The 23,365-nt window shown below is 30.8% G+C and overlaps 1 protein-coding gene across 2 annotated transcripts; it reads left to right on the forward strand.

Annotated features, from left to right (window-relative positions):
- Window positions 1-1,636: 1,636 nt before the first annotated feature.
- On the forward strand, window positions 1,637-23,062 carry LOC100245484 (protein ACCELERATED CELL DEATH 6). 2 transcript variants are annotated; one of them, XM_002273399.5, is made up of 4 exons: window positions 16,315-16,522; window positions 18,610-19,553; window positions 21,177-21,700; window positions 22,356-23,062. In XM_002273399.5, exons 2-4 carry the CDS (start codon window positions 18,662-18,664, stop codon window positions 22,971-22,973), a joined length of 2,034 nt encoding a protein of 677 aa, XP_002273435.1. In that variant the 5' UTR covers window positions 16,315-16,522; window positions 18,610-18,661; the 3' UTR covers window positions 22,974-23,062. The 2 variants fall into 2 exon arrangements, with proteins under 2 accessions (XP_059597286.1, XP_002273435.1); XM_059741303.1 differs by lacking the exons at window positions 16,315-16,522; window positions 18,610-19,553 and adding an exon at window positions 1,637-2,352.
- Window positions 23,063-23,365: the final 303 nt, after the last annotated feature.

Consider the following 23,365-nt stretch of genomic DNA (forward strand, 5'->3'; position numbering starts at 1 on the left):
AGCTTTGCTATATATTGATAGTAAATCAACAATGTCCATCACCACAAATCTAGTTCAGCATGAGAGAACAAAGCATATCCAAATTGATTGCCATCTTATTCGCGAAAAATTACAGCAGCATGTTATTAAGCTCTTCCATATTCCATCGTGATTACAGCTCGCAGATATCTTTACAAAGCCTCTCGATTCTCTACCTTTTCATCATACTCTTCGCAAGATGAACATCATTAACATCCATGTTCATCTTGAGGGGGGGTGTTGGAGTGTTACATCTCATATTGAAAGCATGAAATTAAAAAGGAAAGAAGAAAGACTTATAATAGAAAGCAAGTTAGATGAGAAGAGTTAGTCAGAAGAGTTGTTATTTCAATTTATTCTTTACTCTGTTATTGTGTCATTGATGTATTATAAATAGGACTCAAGTCTGATGTAGTTTTTTCAATTTTTCAGTTTCTGCAATTCATTTTCTTTTGCATCCTTTATTTCTTGGTGTTTTTCATTAATTTCAGATTCTTCTGATTCTCAACAAAGGACGTACCATGCAAATCGATCAAGGCAAAAAGAGTATATAATTTTGGCATTCCATACAAAATTGGAAAAGGGCTTAAATGGCAAAAGTCAAATAGTGAAGAAAATGAAGCTAAGAATAAAGGTAATTGAAAGTTAAAGCCAACAAGGTGAGCACAATCCATGGAGTATTGAAGAAAATGAAGGTAAGAATAAAGGTAAACGAAAGTTAAAGCCAACAAGGTAAGCACAATCCATGGAGTTTTGAAGAAAATGAAGTTAAGAATAAAGGTAATTGAAAATCAAATCATAACATCTTTTATTGACTTAGAGATTTACTTGACCAAAGCAAAAGCCATTAGATACTTGTCTTGTAATGCAATCTTGCTCTTTGTTCAATTCACAGCCTTAAATGATTCACTGTCATCCAATTGATGGAAATGGTGATCTTAATCAGTTTTTTTTTTTTTTTTTTTAAATAAGACTGAACTTTAAATTTTGTTTGAATTTTAAAATTTTGAAAAATTAAAAATTTAGAAATTTAAAAATAAAAAATGTAAAATCAGAAAGAATTGAAAGTATATCATATATTTGTGCGTCGGTATAGAAGATTGGGAATTTGGGATTGGATTAAAGTAGAAAATTCAAAATGAAATTACAATAAGAATACGGTAAAGGGATAACGTTGGGACACTACTACTGATGTACTCTTCCAAGGCTGGATGTAAAAGTAGGGCGTGCCATGTCATGCCACCTGGAACAAAATAGGGGTTCTATAGATTCTCTCACCGGAATCATTTGAAATATAGGAGGGATGCATGGAAGGAAAGGAGAGTCCTCCTCCTCTAAAGCTTGTGTAAACTTGTGTTTGTGTGTAGGTGAGAGATTGGGATTTTCCGATCAATAAGGAACTCGGCGCAGATTCGAACATGGCAGACATGGAAGGGCAAATGCTAGCACGCATGTCAATCTCCGCAGATGTGGAAATGGCTAGAAAAAATCAGACGATCAATCAAACAAACAGAAGTGCTCCTTCCACACATGGACTCCACGCCCCTGCTCAGGAGACGCTAGAAAACTTTATACACCTCGCATTCTTAGTATATAGGAAAACTGAAGAAAACGAGAAGATGCTTCATCAAGGAAGTGGAAGTGCTCCTCCCACACAAGGAGTCGACGCTCCCGCTGATGAAGATGAAGATGTGGAGGAGGGATTAATGGACAGCCGAGTGTACATGCAGGCGACCCAAGGACATGTTGGTGACTTTATTCGAATTTTACACTCGGTATCCTCCGAAAAGGAACTTCAATCAATAATCCTCTGCCAAGTTAGTCACCGGAACAATACATGCCTCCACATAGCAGTAAGCTTTGGACACCATGAGGTTGCCAAGCACATCGTGGGACTGTGTCCAGACCTTATCAAAAAGACAAACTCCAAAGGCGACACTGCACTTCATATTGCTGCTAGAAAAAAAGATTTATCTTTCGTTAAGTTTGCCATGGATTCATGTCCTTCTGGAAGTGGCGCATCCCGAGATGTAGAGCAGGCTGAGCATTCATTGCTGAGAATTGTTAACAAAGAAGGAAATACAGTGTTGCACGAGGCACTGATAAACCGTTGCAAACAAGAAGAGGTGGTGGAGATCCTTATTAAGGCAGATCCCCAAGTGGCTTATTATCCGAATAAGGAGGGAAAGTCGCCATTGTATCTAGCTGCAGAAGCACACTACTTCCATGTCGTCGAGGCTATAGTAAAATTTAAAGTTGAGGAGCACATGAACATTAACAGAGACCGCGAAGCCAAGCCGGCAGTCCATGGTGCCATTCTGGGAAAGAATAAAGGTATGACCTGCCCCTTTCTCAATCTCCATTTAATTCTCCTGCTCTTCTTCTTCTTCTTCTTCAAACTTAAAAAACACCATTACAATGATCTAGAGAAGGAAATGATTCAAGCTCGCCACTTCATGGCACTTTAATAATCTGTTGTTTAATTACTAACCTCATCTTTTCCTATTAGACAATAAAGGGAAAAAAAAAAACAAGAAGCTACCCACTGACTCAGCTCTACGGTATCAATCCGAGGTGGCACAGAATTGTACACTGTCATGTGCTAAAAAAATTTCTCAAAATTTTATATTGCTTGAATATTTAAATATATATATATATATATATATATCAGATGAGTGCAAGTGATATATTAATAATATTAATTACATAAAAATAAAAAATTAAAGGATGGGCATCACATGTGGTACAACCCCATGCTTTTAAAAGCCTCCAATTATAAATTCCCTCTTTGGATTTTAAAAAGGGAGAATTGTCTTTTGGGCCCAGCTGCGCCCAAAAATTAACATTTGGTCCATATAACTTTCATAATTGATGGAAAGGATATGAAATGTTAAAAGACCAAGATATCCTTCAAATTTCTATACATTACCTTTTAAGGACATAAAATAGTGGTGGACTAAAATACCCAATGACCTTTCACATAAACTTTTTTTTTTGTCTTTATTACACCATTATTCATGCAACCATAATAATTCTATTTTAACAATTTGGATTTTTCATTATTTTAATTTTTTTTATAAATAATTGAATATCAACATTATTTTCTATTTTAAATTATAAATAAAGAAAAATTATGTTCGGAAGCTATTTTAAAAAATACTTTCTAAAAAATAGTAATATGATTTATATTTTTTATATTTTCTTTTTGAAAAAACATTTATTTAAAAAATGAAAACTATTTTAAAAAATAAAAATTGAAAACCTTGTTTAGTACTATTTTTTATATGAAAATAATAAAAAGAACTAAATTTCATTCATTGATTATCCATTTTTATTTTTTTTCATTAGTTATTTTAATAAAAAAAAATATAGTATGTTTACAATTAAACAAAGAAATTGATCAATTATGTGTTTTTTGTGGGACTATCTTTTACATGAAAAATAATTAAATAACTAAATTATATATATTTATTACTCTTTTTAATTTTATTTTCTTTATTTATTTTTAATCGAAAATTTTAATATATCCATAATTAACAAAGTAATAAATCAATTGTGCACATTTTAATCAATTAAAATAAATTAATTTCTAATTTAATAAATAAAATGAAATAAGTAAATAAATTTGGGGTTATTTCTATTTTTTAATATATCTTATATCAATATTTTTTATGATTAAATAAAATTTTTATTTTTTATTTCTTTAATTCCAAAAATAAAATGAAATAAATAAATAAATTTAGAATTTTCCAACTGATCTTATATTCATATTTCTTATGGTTAAATAAATTTTTTATTCTTTTTTCTTTATTTCCAAAAATAAAAGGAAATAAATAAATAAATTTGGCTTAAATAATAGTTTTTAAGTAATTTCTTTGTCTTATTTTTAATTACATTTTGCATTGAAAATAAAATAAAATAACGTTTTTTTTTAGTCATTGTACAAGGTATTTACACTAAGTGTACATGACAAATATACTAACTATACAAGGGTGTACAAGACTATTATTTGTGAAGGATTTTAAGTGATTCTAAAAAACTTGTTTGTTTATTTCCCTTAACCAATGATAAATGACATTCCTTACACACATTGGTTAAGCATACATTCATCTCATGTATTTTATCTAACTTGTATATGGTCATTTTAATAGGTACCTCACTTATGATGATTGTAAAACAAAATTATATAACAATTTTTTTTCCTTTTTAAAACCAAACCGATGCAAACATGGTTAACCGACCTATTGTTAGATATTCATAAAATGATGTATGAAATTTGAGTTATTGTACAAGGGTATTACACTAACTGTACAAGACAAACTTATTAATTGTACAAGGGTGTACAATACTACTTTTTGTTAAGGATTTAAAGTGATTTCGAAAAACTTTCCCATTTTTTTCCACTCAAATATTTTTTCCCCACTCAAATTCTCTCACTCAAGAATTGTTTCGAATTTTATTTTTAAATTTCATCATCAAATTTTTGTAATTGCATATTTTGTTTTTGTAGTTTTAGCAATGTTCTTTCTTTCCACTATTTTTTTTTTTTTTTTGTGAAATTTTATCCACATGAATCTATATTTAAAATTATAATCATATTTATCAAATTTTTTTACTAAGATTATCTTTAATTTTTTTTAATATATTTATACTCATTTTTTTTAAAAATGAAAAACTAATTTTTTTTGTAAACATGTTCTATTACCTTTCAAGTAAAAAATTAGATAAATTTCAAAGTCAATAAATAAAAAAATTAAATACCACTTTCAATAATTTTTAGATAAAATTTTATATAATATATTTTATTTGAAACTTAATTTTTAAAGTTTAACTAAAAAATTGTATTGACAATTTTCTTGTTGTGGGTCAAAATACTTTGCATTAGTCTATCTAGATAAGAAAAATTATTAATATAATATTAGAACTTCATATCTTAGTTATTTTTTTTCAACCAATTTATCTTTTTAAAAATTTTAAAATAAAAACATTAAAAATTAAAAAGCTAAAAAGATATATATATATATATAATAAAGTGAAGTGATAGTTAATTTTAAAATTTTTTAAAATATGGTTAATGTAGAAAATATAAAAAATAAGAGAAAAATATAGATGAAAGGGTAATATAAATTTAAAATAAAAAATGAAAATTAAACTAAAAGATAAATACATAAAGATAAAAAATATTTGGATGAAAAATCCCAAAATTTTTATCATTGCTTTTAATAAGAGCAAAAAGATTCAATATCTTTAAAAATGAAAAATAAAAAAATATTATTGTTTTTTATTTGACATAAAATAGAAATATATATTGGAATAAAAAGGAAAAAAAAAGTTAGAAATGAGTAATATTTAATAGGGAATAGAAAAGGAAAAAAAAACACAAAAAAAATTAAAATTCACACTCAGGCATATAAGGGATAAGGGTATTCTAGGAATTAATGAAAGACAATATCCTTCATCTTAATTTTCATACTTTGTTTGGGTCTTGGGCTTAAATATGGGTGGTTGAAGGACCAAATGTTAATTTTTGGGCCCACCTGGGCCCAAAACACAATTCTCCCTTTTAAAAATTCTATAAATTTTGTTAATTTATTATTGCCCTTATCATTCTCTTAATAATATTGCAGCAGTTAAATTGATGAATAATAGAAAATCATGACATAATTAATAATTTTTTAAAGAAGAAGAAGAAGGAGCCCTAACTATATCCTAAAGCTCAAAATAAAATCTTAAAACTGATTCTCATAATTGAAAAAAAAAATTATTAAGGAAAATGATTTTCTAATATGTTGTTTTATCATAAAAAATATGAAAGAAAATGAAATATAATTAAAATTAATAAGAAATTTATATAATTTAAAATTATTTAATTTTTATATAGAATAATTAAATAAGTGAAATAAATTTAAAGTAATATATAAAAATGACTTATTGATTTAAACTATCCAAACAATTCTTCTTTCTTTGCTCTTTTTCTTATGGCCCTTTTTGCCCCCCTCTATTTAAACCAGCCAATATGCAGACAACAAAGCCACAACAGCAAATTTTCTTTAGTTAATTTTAAAATTTTGTGATTTAGAAAAGAAAATTAAGAATTAGGAGTGGGGTTTTGAAGAAGAATAAGAAGATGACAAACTAGGATTAGGATTTTGAAAACAAAGATGAAGAATATTTACAGGGACGGATTTGGGCCGGGAAGAGGAGTTATAAACATTATTGATCTCCCATAAATTAATAAAAATTTTAAGTTTTTAGGAACAGGGAATATTGAAGCAAAAGCTGAAAAAAAAAAAAAAAAAGCCAATAGACTTTTTCTATAATTAGTTCAACAGAAAAACATAAATGTGTTCTCATTTTAATTTCTTTTATATATGATGAAAAAATGCCAGAGATGTTGGGAAAAATACTAGCCCTGAAGATCGTCCACCAAAGAGATGAACATGGAAGGACTCCACTTCATTATGCGGCATCGATTGGATATCTTGAAGGAGTTCAAACGCTGTTAGCTAGAGACCAATCTAACTTTGATCGATATCATAGGGACGACGAAGGCTTCTTACCCATCCATGTTGCATCAATGAGAGGCTATGTAGACATCGTCAAAGAGTTGCTCCAGGTCTCCTCTGACTCAATAGAATTGCTTAGCAAACACGGTGAGAACATTCTTCATGTGGCAGCCAAGTATGGTAAAGATAATGTAGTCGATTTTGTGCTGAAAAAAAAAGGGGTTGAGAACCTTATAAATGAGAAGGACAAAGGTGGAAACACGCCACTGCATTTGGCTACCAGGCATGCACATCCTAAGGTCGTAAACTATTTAACATGGGATGAAAGAGTTGATGTGAATCTTGCGAATAATGAACAGTGGAGCATCCAACTTCATTTCACCAGGTATATATGACGATTTTCATCTTGTTTTCTGAATTAAGGGTACTACTATTGGTTTCACCTTGAACTGCATGCATTGTTAATGCTATGGCATTTTCCTTCTTAGATGCATGCATGTGAATTGTTAAAAGGATCAATCAGGACAACATAGTTTGTATTTCTTTCCTAGAAGGACCGACTGATATTAATAAGACCTAGTTCAACTAAAAGAAGATCAATTTGATCCCATGATATCCTAAAAGTCAAGAAAATTATGGAGCCTAACTCAATCACCATCACCCTCGCCCAGATTAGAGCGACTCAACCAAAGTTAGGCTAGGTTTCTCCAGCAACTGCATATACTCTTGATGTCGGCAAAGACTCATGGGAATAATTTTTTGCATCATACTAAAAAGTTTTCAGTGTAGAGAACTGCTATATCATGTGCACTTGTGGTTGTTCTGTTGCTGCTTCACGTTGCTTAATTTCGTACTTCTTGTGGGTGTTCATTGAATTTACAGGGAAAAGAGAATGGCTTCCCAACAAAATATTTCGAAACCCAACTCATGGAATTATAGTCTACTTATACTTTCTATAGTTATTATTACGACGCATACATTTGATTTTCTTTCTTTCTCACGATTACATTAACAGAAACATTTTTATCTCTACCACGCAGACACTAATTTGGACAGCACTCAAGTCTACTGGTGCACGACCAGCCGGAAATTCAAAGGTCCCACCAAAACCGCCTAAATCACCTAATACGGACCAGTACAAGGACAGGGTAAACACTCTCTTGTTGGTTTCGACCCTTGTTGCCACCGTGACATTTGCTGCTGGTTTTACCATGCCAGGAGGCTACAACAGCTCTGATCCAAGTGCCGGCATGGCTATCTTTCTAATGAGAAATTTGTTCCATATGTTCGTTATCTGCAATACCATTGCTATGTATACCTCCATCCTCGCGGCAATCATCTTCATCTGGGCACAGTTAGGTGATCTCAATTTGATGGATACTGCCTTCAGATTTGCATTGCCATTATTGGGGCTGGCCCTTTATGCAATGTCCTTCGGCTTCATGGCAGGTGTTTCCTTGGTGGTCAGTAATCTTCATTGGCTTGCAATTGTTGTCTTCATTATTGGAATCATCTGCCTTTTCAGTCTCTCAGTACCCTTTCTTTTACTCTTCCTCCCAACTAAGTCTACTAATCGTATCCTTAGGCACATCTCCTATTATCCGTTCCTTATACTGGTATGGGCATCTGAAAGCCCCGAAATCAAACAGGAAGATTAGCTTGCCCTGTTGATGATGTATGCTAGCTCCATCTTCTCCTATTTTTGTTGCTTCTTTCAGCATTATCTCAATGACTTGGTAGACAAAGCATGTTATGAATAAATGCTTAGTGTGATCAGAACTTCAATATATTGGTGGTGTTGTACATGGTCATTTGTCATATAAATCTGTAGTCTCTGGAGCTGTAATATGTGAAATACTCTATATATATTTCAATAAATACTCCATTCATCCATACCGATCAATGCATATTTGTCTTTGCTTTTTTAGAAAAGAAAAAAAGAAAAAATAAATCTTGGAAATCCCAAAATGATTAATTTGAGAAATATCATTATTTAACAAATAAAAAACACATATGAATATATGAACCCCAGTACATCATTTTCTTTGAAGTACCCTGTTGCGGTAGGGAAAATTGAAAAGTTGTCCAAGTCATAGTGTATGAAGTGCTTTCCAAAGGAATTTGATGAGAGAAAAAGGTTATCAAATGATGATGCCTTAGTGACAAACTTCTAAACTCATATATAAAATATAACATTAGACTATGTTTGATTATGAAGAGTTTGAAGGGAAATGCAAAAAAATTAAATTAAATTAAATTAAAAAAATAAAAAATAAAATAAAAGGAAAGAAAAAATAAATTTAAAATGAATAAATTATTTTTATATATTACTTCAAACTTTTTTCACTTATTTAACTTTCTATATAAAAATAAAATAATTTAAAAACTCAAGATTACTAAAAAATCATCTTGGGATAGCAAAAAGTTTATGATCTTGTTTCTATGTGGAACAAGTGATAATTGAGGACCATCTATTCAATCCCTCTAATTAGTTACAATTATCTTATTTAATTTATGATTTATGTATTTCATAGATAAGTTGACAATTTTATTCCATACATTTTAAACTAAAACTCTATATATTTTCTTGTAACCAACCGAAGTCTAGGGATGGCAATAGGGTGGATTTTTTTAGGTACCTACCCCGCCCCACCCTGCCCCTAATGGGATAGATTTGAATTTTAACTAAATGGGTTTAGGACGGATTTGATAATTTTTTTTAAAAGTCAGGGCGTGTTTGGGTACTGTCTTGTCCTGCCCCGATTATATATAAACTTAATTTTTAAAATTAAATTAATTTCATTTTTATTTTATCATTTTAATATATAGATAATAATGAAATATTTTTTAATAAAATAAGTTATAAAAAAATATAATAATTTAATTATTTATAAAAATATATTTATTTTAATGTAATTAAAAAATTTAAAAATAATTTTGGACGGGGTGGAGTCGGTATGAGAATTTCTCATACCCATCCCTACTCGTTCAATTTTTTAAATGGAATGGGGATAATAATTATTTTAAATAAATTGGATGAGGTTGGGATGGGGGCGACCCATCCCAAACTCATCCCATTGCCATCCTTATTGGAATCTGGACTCGTAAAAACTCAAGATTACTCAAAATTCATCTAAGAATAGTCAAAGTTGATGATCTTGTTTCTATGCAAGGCAAGTGATGATTGAGGACCATCTACCTAGTCTTTCTAATTAGTTATGTGATGCAAGGTTAAAAACCTTATTTTATTTCATAACATGATTATATTTTATAGACCGTAAAATCAACTCTTTGTTTGGTAACTCATATGGTAGTAAATCTTAAGAACCTAAATTCCCCACGTGTTTGACATAGATTGGAAATTTTGAACCTAATCTTAAGTTGAGTTTGATGCTAGTCGAGCGTAGTGATGACGGATTTGACGGAGATTACGTTCAAACCCGCTCAAAGACTCAAACTCACGTAACTTTGAATTGGTTAAAATAATTTTATAAAGTGAAACTATTAAACTTCTTATTTTATGGGATTGGTGTTTGTGCTTCCAAATAGTTTTCTAGATGTTCCCAGTGAGTTTGGAGAAGAGAGTGTTAGGATTTCCTATAATTATGTAGAATAATTATAAGTCTAATTCTTGCAAACAATCATAACCCTAGTTTTAGAACTTTGTGATTTTCACAAAGTAAATAAATAATAATAAAAATCATTAAATTCATGTGGAGAAAAATAAAATTTAAGCCAAAAGTTTTAATATTGTCAAAATCTCATCATAACTATCATTCATCGTCTGAACAGAGGGTACCTGAAAAATTGTTAATGAAGGGAAATGAGCTTAAAACCCAACAAGAAATATTAATACAATTTCACAGATAAAACATTTTTAATAAAGATTATAAAAAGAAGATATAATGTATAATAATTTTCATAAAAACTTTTTAGTTCAAACATGCTAATACATTCAAATTTTTCAACAAAACATTTTTATATTAATGTCAAAACAATTTTATATTAAATTTAAATAAAATATATATTCAAAATATTTTTACTCTGATTATCAAATTTCAAATGATGCTCAATTATGTGAGACTTTACAAATTAGTGGTTAGTCTCAAATTTGTTTCTTTTAAGATGAAACCAAACATTACTAATACTAGTAATATATAACCAAACCTCTAAAGGTTAGGGTTCAAATTAATTATATTCTTCACCACAAAATGTAAATATCAACTATCTCGCTGATAGAGGTTAAAAAGTCAACTATTATATCCAGTTGATAAGAGCCAAAAAGTCAAACATCCCGTTACCTATAGTCTAACAAACTAAAGCCAATCACTTCGTTTTATTTATTCAAACTTATAAAAACATACTATTTTCACATGTTTTTGTTATAAACAAAAGAAAAGGTTTTAATATATTTTTCATGCAAAATATATTTGATTTATGCATAAAAACAAAAATAACATTTTACACATTTCAAAATAACTTGTTAGAAGAAAATCATTTTTTTTTACAAAATCTGCATTAATTTCCTTTACCTCAAAAACACTTAGAATCCTTGAAGAATTTAATTCTATATAAACAATTTTTCATCTAATAATATAAGAAAAAACAATTATTACTATTAACTATTTGTCTAAAATTATAAGTTTGATAATCCTAAACATTTATATATCAATATTAATATTTCTAAATATCAATGATAATTTAATTAATTTATTCCTTATTTAAGTAAAATTAATAAATTTCCAATTTATATAAAACTTTTTTCTCAAATTTAATTCTAAAAAATAAAAATACATTACTAATTTAATTAAACTACAATTTTTATTTCATTAATTAAATTTTATTTATTTATTAACTTAACATCTATACTCATTAGCATTATTATACCATCAACTAACCTTGTAATTCACCCAACTCTCAACACCTAATTAATACTATACAAATTTTCCTCATTCTCCCAACAAAGGTAGGACTCGCGTACTTATCTTTTTCTTATTTTATTTCTTTTCTTTCTTGCACAAAGCACACTCATGGCTACATTCCTTTTTTTTTTTTTTTCCTACACACACTTCCAAAAATCACACTGTACACACTCTCCAAGGAGCCAAAAGCTAATTTTTTTTTAAACACCCAAATTCCTTTTTTTTTTCTTTTATGTTGTCACATAGGTACCATCCCAAATCCATAAATCCTTTTTTTCTTTTTCTCAATACCCTAAACCCTCACACAACAAAATATATATGTATATTTATTGAAGATTTAAGATATATTATTTATTTTATTTATTTATTATATTTTTAAATCTACTAAAAAAATATTCAAAATTTCTTATTTCTATCAATAAATTAACATTTATTCATAAATTTTCACTCTTTTTTATTTAGAATTTAAATAAACAAATTATATTATAGATTGAGGTTTTTTAAAGAATATTTAAGTGTTTAAAACTAATTAACGAATCTAAAATACTAATTTAAAGGTTAAAATTCTACCTAAAAAACTAATTTTCAAACCCTATACTTCAAATCTTCAATCATATATTGTCTTATGTCCTTTGATCTTTCTCTAATCTTCGTATGAAAGGGTTCCGTATAGAGAAGTTAAAAAAATCTAATTTATATTTAAAGCTTTTAATGCAAAAAGACATTTCTAACCTTATTAAATTTATTATTATTTTTTTCCCTTTACTCTAATTTATGGTTTTACCCTTGACAATAAAATGGGGGGTGTTACATAAGGAGCCTAACAATTTTTTAAAATAATTTGAAACTAAAAAATCGTGCTAGAACCAAAATTGAAAATGACTACATCAATTTCTCGCCTATGCACAATTATACTTTTTAAAATTTTCTTATTATGTAAATGAGTTTCAAATAAAATGATATTTAATGCATTATAGATTGGTTAGCAAGTCTAATGATTTAAAAAAAATTAATTTAGAACTTAAAAATCGACTCAATTAATTTCAAATTTTCAACCAAAATAGTTTAAAATATCCCAAATGTAAGTGTATTAAAAAAAACTAAATTATTTATATAACTAGAAAGAGAAAATTCATAATTTATAAATATTATATGTGTATTATTTATTTATTTCGTATTGATCACCTAGAATTTATATAATATTGATATTCATTTTAAAATAAATTATGGTTTATGTGGCTATTTTTAAAATACTATAAGTCATTATTAGAAAGTTTAATATATTATTAGTTATTTTTTATAGAAAATTTGCTATTAATATGTAAGAAAATCTTTAATAAATAAATAAATAACCATTTAGCAAGAGGAGTTTGTGTAGCGGGTGAGAAAAATGAAATAAAAGCCATGACGCTAGGAGATCTCTTTCATAACAATGAATCTATTATATGAAGGGAAACTGTGAGTGAACCATTTGCCATGTTAATTTTTTTGAAATAGTGTAAGGAAATATATTTTGGTTGTTACATGTTTTCCATAAGAAAAGTATGTTTAGAAACTTAAATTTTTTCAACCTATTTTTTTTTTAAATAATTTTTATTTATAGTATTTTATTTTTTATTATTTTTCATATTTACATAATTATTTTAAAAATAAAAATAAAAATAATTAAAATATATTTTTAAAAAACACTATTTTTTAAATAAGTTCTCAAAAATAATATTTTATATTAAAAATTATCAAATATGTTTTCTAACCGGCAAGACAATTCCAAACATATTCATAATTTTCCTAGTAAGAAATGTGGTTCAAGATTGATTGGTAGTTAGTCACTATCCATTGAATTCATAGAAGTAAACGTTTATACACCTCATCTACAAACAATGGTTCTATCCTCATCATGTCATGTGCATAGCATTTAGTTCACATTTTAAAATTCTGAAATAGAACAATGAAATGAAAATTAATATAATTTTGATTTATTAATATACTTGGATTAATTGTTTTATAGAATGAGAATATAAATAAAAATTTTATTAGTATAAAAATCAAATTCCACTCTCATGAGGATTTTGATTCCTTTGTTCTATTTCATAGTGATTTACCTTATATTTGGTGGGTTGAATAGTATATAATATGTATATTTTAAAATATCATATCCTCTCCTTATCTAACCTATTTACAAAATTTGTATTTTTCATTCAAAAGTCATCTTTTAACGAGACAATTAATACAAAGCTATTGTATAGTTATATATTTGTCATAGTTTTTTTTTTTTAGTGAATTTAATTTTTTACCATTGTATCTTATTTTTATATAATTATATTACATTTATTTTATTTTTTATATTAATTTTTAAATGTGACTCATAATTGGTTGGAGGGTTAGAGACTTTGTATCATTAGAAAAACAAGTTGCATCCTCATCTAGCTAACATTGTAACAACATGTAAATCTTTTTATCTATCACTCAAAAACCATATTTTAGTGAGGCAACCTATACAAAGTCATTGTATAGTTATATATTTGTCTCAATTTTCTTTAAGTTGACAATGAACTTAATTTTTTGCACTAATATCTTATTTTTATATAACCTTGCTATATTTATTCTTTTATATTAATTTTCAAATTTCACCCATAATTGGTTGGTGGTTTAGTTATTATCAATGGTTTAGATTGATCCAATTATCAACTAGTGACTTTTCCAATCCAATTCACACCTTTAAGTTGTTTTATCATTGAATTCATATTCCTCAAAAACAAGTTGCATTCTCATCTAGCTAACATGCTAACAGCATTTCAAGCTTTTCATCTACCACTCAAAACCTAGATTTCAATAGGAGAGCCAATACAAAGCCATTTTATTGTCATATATTCCTCTCAAATTTTATTTTTAATGTTGATAATGAATTTAAGCTTTTTTGGCCCTTTTATCTTTTATATATATATATATACATATATATATATATATATATTCCATTTCTTTCTTTCATAATAATTTCCGAATGTGACCCTTAATTGGTTGGTGGGTTATCATTGTCTATTAAATTCATATCACCCTCCAAGTTTAGTTGCATCCTTATCAGGCGCCTAACGTGTCAAAAACATGCTGACAACATTTAAAATTTTTCAGTAAGATAATCAATACAAAGTCAACATGTGTCATACATCAGTCTCAATTTTTTTACATGTTTTTTCTGCACTCATATCTTATTTTTATATTATTATATTTTGTTTCTCTCTTTTGTATTAATTCTTAACCGTGACTTATAATTGGTTGATGGACAGGGTTCAAAGTATCGGCCGAGTCGTATCACACCTGCCACGACGAGACCGATACTAGATACGGTATAATGCACGAACTCGATTGGGAATCGATTAGACTCGGCTAACTGGTTTGAGTTTCCGAGTTAACTCGGTTGACTCGGTTAGGTTACAGAGAATTTTCAAAATTTTCATAAAATTAAAAAAAAAAATTAATAAGAGATTGCCCTTCCAAAAGCAAACACTTATTTTGAAATTTTAAACCATCAATGAGAATATCAAAGAAGATGAAGAAGAAAAAACCTTAATCGTGACCCGTTCAGAAATAAGCGGAGAAACCACCGAAGAATGAGGGCATGATTTAGGATTTACTTATCTGATTTTCCTCAAAATCGAGCATTACCCGAGGGTGGAGCTTTGGTGTCGGCGGTGGTGACTCGTCAAGTGGACTGAATATTTCATCGGCAACGTCGACAAGACAACCCCTCACTGTCAGATTGCTCCCCCTCCCATGTTAGGAACGGTTACAAATTTGCGATTGCAGGTGGTGTCGTCTGTTATGGGTCTTGACAGCATGGTGGCGAGGACGGGAGATTGGGGGCACAAATTAGTAAAGTAAAAAAAGTGTCTTTTATACGGATTTACACGAAGAATTAAGGCCAATTTACATGGAAAATACCTTTCATGTAAACACTTTAATATGATTTAATAATAACTAATTAGGAAAATTGAGTACCCGATTTGCTAAAGTAAAATGATATGAAAGGTATATATGAGGTTTAATGATAAATTAAAATATTTATATGGCAAAGTGAGAATTAAATCCTCAATTTTTAATATTATCATAAATAATTTTGAGCTAAATGTGAAAAAAAAAATTGTTTTATTTTCAGCTTATTTAATTATATATATTTTATTTTATTATTTATATAATATTTTTATAACTTTTTGAAAATTTTAATTATCTTATTTTACGTATCGTCCAATATCGAATCGAGACACCGATACTGATATGCCTCGTGACCCTCCGAGTCAATGACCGATGCTGCAACTTTGAACCATGTTGGTGGGTTAGTTGTTGTTCATCGAATTTATATCACTCGTAGAGCCAAGTTGCATCCTTATGCATCTAACATGCTAACGACATTTAAAACTTTTTATTTGTTACTCAAAAGTAAGGGTCTCCAAAAAGCCCGCGGCCCGCGGCCCGCTTTAGGCCCGGCCCGGCCCGAGCCCTTTTATGGCGCGGGCTGGGCCGCGGGCCTAAATTTAGGCCCGGCCCGTAGTCCCACCCTTAGGCCCGGCCCGTAGGCCCGGCCCGCCTTTAATTTTTTTTTAAAAAAAATATACTTTATTTTTATATATATATAACTAACTCATTTAATAAGCACAAAAGGAATGTAGCTTAGTTGGTTAGAGCCTTGAAATTTATGCTTGAGGGGAGGGGTTCGAATCCCCCCCTCTCCTTTCCTTTATTTAAAAGCCATTTTGGCTTATTTAAAAAAGCCCGGCCCGGCCCGGCCCGCCCGCTAGCCCGCGGGCCTAGCATTTTAGCTCAGCCCGGCCCGGCCCGGCCCGCCCGTTGGAGACCCTTACTCAAAAGTCACTTTTCTGTAAGTCAACCAATACGAAGCACGGCCACACAATTTCAATCCGCCCTCGACCGCACGTTCTGATTGCAAGACCCACTGGCCACCAAAGTCCCATCTCTACTACCAGTATCGTCATCGCCTTCTCCCCTGGCCAAGCACAAGCGCTCATCCTCGATCGACACACCGCCACCGTTATCAGGATTCAGGACCAACAGCCCCTACAGGTTTGTTTCCTTATTTATTTGTTTATTATTTTTAATTGATGCCATTGGTTGGCTAGGCCTCAAGCCAGTAGTTGCATGGTGGAGCTGGCTTAGCTTCAAGTAAGAGGCGGCAACGAAGGTTTTATTGGTGGACCAAAAAGTGGGGTAAATAAATTTTGAAAAAAAAAAAAATCCCATTTAAGTAACATCTCGCTTCTACACACGTGACAATATTGTATGGAAAGGAAGCATTTTCCTTTACTAGAATATTTGCGATAGCTCTAGAGGGTTCAAAATCTCGGCCGAGGCGGATAGTCGTATCCGCCTCGGCCAAGGCCGTTACAGGACCGATCCCCGAGTCAAAATCGGTGGAGAAAATAAGCCGATTTTCATCTTCATCCTTCAAACCTAAGCTTTTGCATCCTCGTATAAGTATTTTTCACCGATTTAATGCCTTCAAACCTCAAGATGATGTGAGAAGCTGTCGTAGAGAGGTGAAAAGAGTAGTTTTTAGAGAAATGAGTATTGTGCAAAAATGTTGTGAGAAGTTGTCTAAGAGTTGAACGGGTATTGTGGATAGAAGATGAAATGGCCATTTCGTAAAAATGGGTCTGTTGGCTGTTGCAGAGAAATGTGATATGAAGGAGTTATTTGGGTGTGTTGCAGAGAAACCAGAGAGAGAGAGAGGGTTTTTGATAGAAATGGGAGAAAGAGAGAGGAGGTTTTTGACCGGAGTTTGGGATTATCTAAAATTTTGGAATTATAAAAAATGATTATAAATATTTAAATTTATATGAAATAAATAGAATATAAATATTAATATAAAAATTCTAAATTAATGTATAAAAGTATTAAAACATAGATTTATTTTTAAAACTTATTTATTTAAAAGAAAATAAAATTAATAAAAAAAATCGGTTTTATTTAGAATATATTTGATAAGAAAATTGATATTTATATTTTTAAAGGTGATTTATGGTCATTTAAAAAAAAAAAATCAAAATATTGAATTTAAATAAATATATTATAAAAATGATTTTTTTTACTAGTTTTATCTAATATTTAATATGAGGTGAAAAATAAAAAAGTTTTAAATATATTTTAGTATGCTTGTTTCAATGTATGAATAATGTTGTTTTTTATATATTTATTAATTTTTTTAGTTTATGTGATTATATTTATTTTTATGATAATTTTAATAATTTATTTACAAATTTTGGAGTTCTTAGTACATATTTTACGTATCGTTTGATACTTAGACTGATATGCCTTGGGACCTTCTAAGTCGATGATCAATACCATGACTTTAAACCATGCTAAAAGGTACGGTTGACCTCTATGACCGTTTCTCAAATACCAATTAAGCTCTAAAAAGCATTGGGAATGTGTGAAAGAGTAATGACAATACCAACAATAACATTATTTATACTAAGCACATTCTATTATACTTGTCTAAATGGCCAAATATTTAAATTCATGATCCCAAGTCTTTAATGGCTAGTATAAACCCAAAGAAATACATGGAGTAAATCTAGTAATATGTGGAACAAAATTATCAACCTAAACTAGTTAATTTAATACACTAACAATTTTACCCTTTGACAATTTTATGATAAAATATTGAATAACTAAATCCTCCAATACTCTCAAAAGGAGTTCTCAAATCACATAATATCTTGTCTTAACCAAACATTCTAAGTCATATAATCTTCAATTAGCTTCTTACAAAAATCCTAGAAATTTTTGACAATTTGTGACCTACACATGCTCAAACAATACTCATTAAAAGTAATGTGTGGGAAGAATATATGACTATACCTTGATGAAAGAAATGAAGGAAAGTCACTATACGAATCTTATATAGACCCCAGAAAATAAATGGATTACTATCACAAAAAGACTATATATATAAAGAAAGAGAGAGCTAGAGAGAGAACAACATAACATTTATAGCATATAAATACATGACATGTGCAAAATATACTAAAATTAAGGGGTTCTACATATTCTCTCACCGGAATCATTTGAAATATAGGATGGATGCATGCTTGGAAGGAAAGGAGAGTCCTCCTCCTCTAAAGCTTGTGTAAACTTGTGTTTGTGTGTAGGTGAGAGGTTGGGATTCTCCGATCAATAAGGAACTCAGGCGCAGATTCGAACATGGCTCGCAAGCCAATCTCAAATGCGAGAATGAAGGCTGCAAAAGATCGGACTATTGGTCAAACAAGTGCTCCTTCCACAAATGGACTCGAAGCCCCTGATCAGGAGGAGCTGGAATCCTTTTTGCGCACCGCATTCTATATATGTAGTCAAATTGAAGAATTCGGGAAGATGCGTCATCAGGGAAGTGGAAGTGCTCCTCACACACAAGGAGTCGACGCTCCCGCTGATGAAGATGAAGATGTGGAGCAGGAGAGATTAATGGACAGCCGCATGTACATGCAGGCGACTCGAGGACGTGTTGATGAATTTATTCGAATTTTACCCTCAATATCCTCTGAAAAGAAACTTCAACTCTCAGAAATCCTCTCCCAAGTTAGCCCCCAGAACAACACATGCCTGCACATAGCAGTAAGCTTTGGACACCATGAGCTTGCCGAGTACATCGTGGGACTGTGTCCAGACCTTATCAAAATGACAAACTCCAAAGGCGACACTGCACTTCATATTGCTGCTAGAAAAAAGGATTTATCTTTCGTTAAGTTTGGCATGGATTCATGTCTTTCTGGAAGTGGCGCATCCCGAGATGTAGAGCAGGCTGAGCACTCATTGCTGAGAATTGTTAACAAAGAAGGAAATACAGTGTTGCATGAGGCACTGATAAACCGTTGCAAACAAGAAGAGGTGGTGGAGATCCTTATTAAGGCAGATCCACAAGTGGCTTATGATCCGAATAAGGAGGGAAAGTCGCCATTGTATCTAGCTGCAGAAGCACACTACTTCCATGTCGTCGAGGCTATTGGAAAATCTAAAGTTGAGGAGCACATGAACATTAACAGAGACCGCGAAGCCAAGCCGGCAGTCCATGGTGCCATTCTGGGAAAGAGTAAAGGTATGACCCGCCCCTTTCTCAATCTCCATTTAATTCTCCTGCTCTTCTTCTTCTTCTTCAAACTTAAAAAAACACCATTTCCAATGATCTTGAGAAGGAAATGATTCAAGCTCACCACTTCATGGCACTTTAATAATCTGTTGTTTAATTACTAACCTCATCTTTTCCTATTAGACAACAAAAGGAAAAAAAAAAAAAAAAAAGAAGCTACCCACTGACTCAGCTCTACGGTATCAATCCGAGGTGGCACAGAATTGTATATTGTCATCTGCTAAAAAAATTTCTCAAAATTTTATATTGCTTGAATATTTTAAGATATATATATGGATGTCTAAAATCAGATGAGTGAAAGTGATATATTAATAATAATAATTACATAAAAAAAAAAAAAAAAAAAATTAAAGGATGGCCGTGATACAACCCCATGCTTTCAAAAGCCTCCTTTAATTATAAATTCCCTCTTTGGTTTTTAAACATTCTGTAAATTTTGTTAATTTGTTATTGCCCTTATCATCCTCTTAATAATATTGCAGTTATATTTGATTCTCATAGTTTAAAAAAAAAAGGAATTATTAAGGAAAATGATTTTCTAATGTGTTGTTTTATCATGAAAAATATGAAAGAAAGTGAAATATAATTAAAATTAATAAAAAACTTATAATTTAAAATTATTTAATTTTTATATAGAATAATTAAATAAGTAAAACGAATTTAAAGTAATATATAAAAATAACTTATTTATTTAAAATCTATTATTTATTTATTTTTTATTTTTCTCCTTTATTTTCTTATTTATTTTCTTTTCTTCGCATATTCCCTCAAACTTTCCCACCAAACATAACCTAAGGTTATGTTTGGTTCCTGGAAAATAATAAGGAAAGAAAAAAAATGTAAAGAAAAATGATTTTTTCATGTTTGGTTGTCCTATGAAAAATAAATAAGAAAATCAAATATAATTAAAACTAATTAAAAACCTATGTATTTTAAAATTATTTAATCTTTATATTAATGAGTTAAAATAAATAAAATGAGTTTGAAGTAAAAAATAAAAATAACTTATCAACTTTTAATCCATTTTTTATTTTCCTTCACTTTTTCTTTCCCTTGCATTTTCCCTCAAATTTTACTAAGAACCAAACATAGCCTAAATGATCACTTGAAGTCAATCCCAAACTATCCAAACAATTTTTCTTTCTTTGCTCTTTTTCTTGTAGCTCTTTTTGCCCCCCTTTATTTAAACCAGCCAATATGCACACAATAAAGCCACAACAGCAAATTTTCTTTAGTTAATTTTAAAATTTTGTGATTTAGAAAAGAAAATTAAGAATTAGGAGTGGGTTTTTGAAGAAGAATAAGAAGTTGGCAAACTAGGATTAGGGTTTTGAAAACAAAGATGAAGAATATTTACAAGGACGGGTTTGGGCCGGATAGAGGAGTTATAAACATTATTGATCTCCCATAAATTAATAAAAATTTTAATTTTTTAGGAACAGGGAATATTGAAGCAAAAGCTGAAAAAAAAAAAAAAAAAAAGCCAATGGACGTTTTCTATAATTATTTCAACAGAAAAACATAAATGTGTTCTCATTTTAATCTCTTTTATATATGATGAAAAAATGCCAGAGATGTTGGAAAAAATACTAGCCCTGAAGCTCGTCCACCAAAAAGATGAACAGGGAAGGACTCCACTTCATTATGCAGCATCGATTGGATATCTTGAAGGAGTTCAAATGTTGTTAGACCAATCTAACTTTGATCGATATCAAAGGGACGACGAAGGCTTCTTACCCATCCATATTGCATCAATGAGAGGCTATGTAGACATCGTCAAAGAGTTGCTCCAGATCTCCTCTGACTCAATAGAATTGCTTAGCAAACACGGTGAGAACATTCTTCATGTGGCAGCCAAGTATGGTAAAGATAATGTAGTCGATTTTGTGCTGAAAAAAAAAGGGGTTGAGAACCTTATAAATGAGAAGGACAAAGGTGGAAACACGCCACTGCATTTGGCTACCAGGCATGCACATCCTAAGGTCGTAAACTATTTAACATGGGATAAAAGAGTTGATGTGAATCTTGTGAATAATGAAGGCCAGACTGCTTTCGACATTGCTGTATCAGTGGAGCATCCAACTTCATTTCACCAGGTATATATGACGATTTGCATCTTGTTTTCTGAATTAAGGGTACTACTATTGGTTCCACCTTGAACTGCATGCATTGTTAATGCTATGGCATTTTCCTTCTTAGATGCATGCATGTGAATTATTGAAAGGATCAATCAGGACAACATAGTTTGTATTTCTTTCCTAGAAGGACCGACTGATATTAATAAGACCTAGTTCAACTAAAAGAAGATCAATTTGATCCCATGATATCCTAAAAGTCAAGAAAATTATGGAGCCTAACTCAATCACCATCACCCTCGCCCAGATTAGGGCGACTCAACCAAGGTTAGGCTAGGTTTCTCCAGCAAGTGCATATACTCTTGATGCCCGGAAAGACTTATGGGAATAATTTTTTGCATCATACTAAAAAGTTTTCAGTGTAGAGAACTGCTATATCATGTGCGCTTGTGGTTGCTCTCTTGCTGCTTCACGTTGCTTAATTTCGTACTTCTTGTGGGTGTTCATTGAATTTATAGGGAAAAGAGAATGGCTTCCCAACAAAATATTTCGAAACCCAACTCATGGAATTATAGTCTACTTATACTTTCTATAGTTATTGTTACGACGCATACATTTGATTTTCTTTCTTTCTCACGATTGCATTAACAGCAACATTTTTATCTCTACCACGCAGAGACTAGTTTGGACAGCACTCAAGTCTTATGGTGCACGACCAGCCGGAAATTCAAAGGTCCCACCAAAACCGTCTAAATCACCTAATACGGACGAGTACAAGGACAGGGTAAACACTCTTTTGTTGGTTTCGACCCTTGTTGCCACCGTGACATTTGCTGCTGGTTTTACCATTCCGGGAGGCTACAACAGCTCTGATCCAGGTGCCGGCTTGGCTATCTTTCTGATGAGAAATATGTTCCATATGTTCGTCATCTGCAATACCATTGCTATGTATACCGCCATCCTCGCGGCAATCATCCTCATCTGGGCACAGTTAGGTGATCTCAATTTGATGGATACTGCCTTCACATGGGCATTGCCATTCTTGGGGCTGGCCCTTTATGCAATGTCCTTGGGCTTCATGGCAGGTGTTTCCTTGGTGATCAGTAATCTTCATTGGCTTGCAATTGTTGTCTTCATTATTGGAACCATCTGCCTTGTCAGTCTCCCAGTACCCTTTCTTTTACTCTTCCTCCCAAGTGAGTCTACTAATCATATCCTTAGGTACATCTCCTATTATCCGTTCCTTATACTGGTATGGGCATCTGAAAGCTCCGAAATCAAACAGGAAGATTAGCTTGCCCTGTTGATGATGTATATTTTATAGACCGTAAAAGCAACTCTTTTTTTGGTAACTCATATTTTAGTAAACCTTAAGAACCTAAATTCCCCACGTGTTTGACATAGATAGGAAATTTTGAACCTAATCTTAACTTGAGTTTGATGCTAGTCGCACGTATTGATGACGGATTTGATGGACATTACGTTCAAACCCGCTAAAAGACTCAAACCCACGTAACTTTGAATTGGTTAAAATAATTTTATAAAGTGAAACGATTAAACTTCTTACTTTATGGGATTGGTGTTTGTGCCTCCAAATAGTTTCCAAGATGTTCCAAGCGAGTTTGGAGAAGAGTGTTAGGATTTCCTATAATTATGCATAATAATTATAAGTCTAATTCTTACAGA

Source organism: Vitis vinifera, chromosome 12 (genome assembly GCF_030704535.1).
Source record: "Vitis vinifera cultivar Pinot Noir 40024 chromosome 12, ASM3070453v1".
Taxonomy (NCBI): domain Eukaryota; kingdom Viridiplantae; phylum Streptophyta; class Magnoliopsida; order Vitales; family Vitaceae; genus Vitis; species Vitis vinifera.

Coding starts and splice junctions, on each gene's coding strand:
- LOC100245484 (XM_002273399.5), top strand. CDS start 18,662: ATGGCTCGCAAGCCAATCTCAAATGCGAGAATGAAGGCTGCAAAAGAT. Junction 19,554..21,176: donor CATTCTGGGAAAGAGTAAAG/GTATGACCCGCC, acceptor AAAAAATGCCAG/AGATGTTGGAAAAAATACTA. Junction 21,701..22,355: donor ATCCAACTTCATTTCACCAG/GTATATATGACG, acceptor TCTACCACGCAG/AGACTAGTTTGGACAGCACT.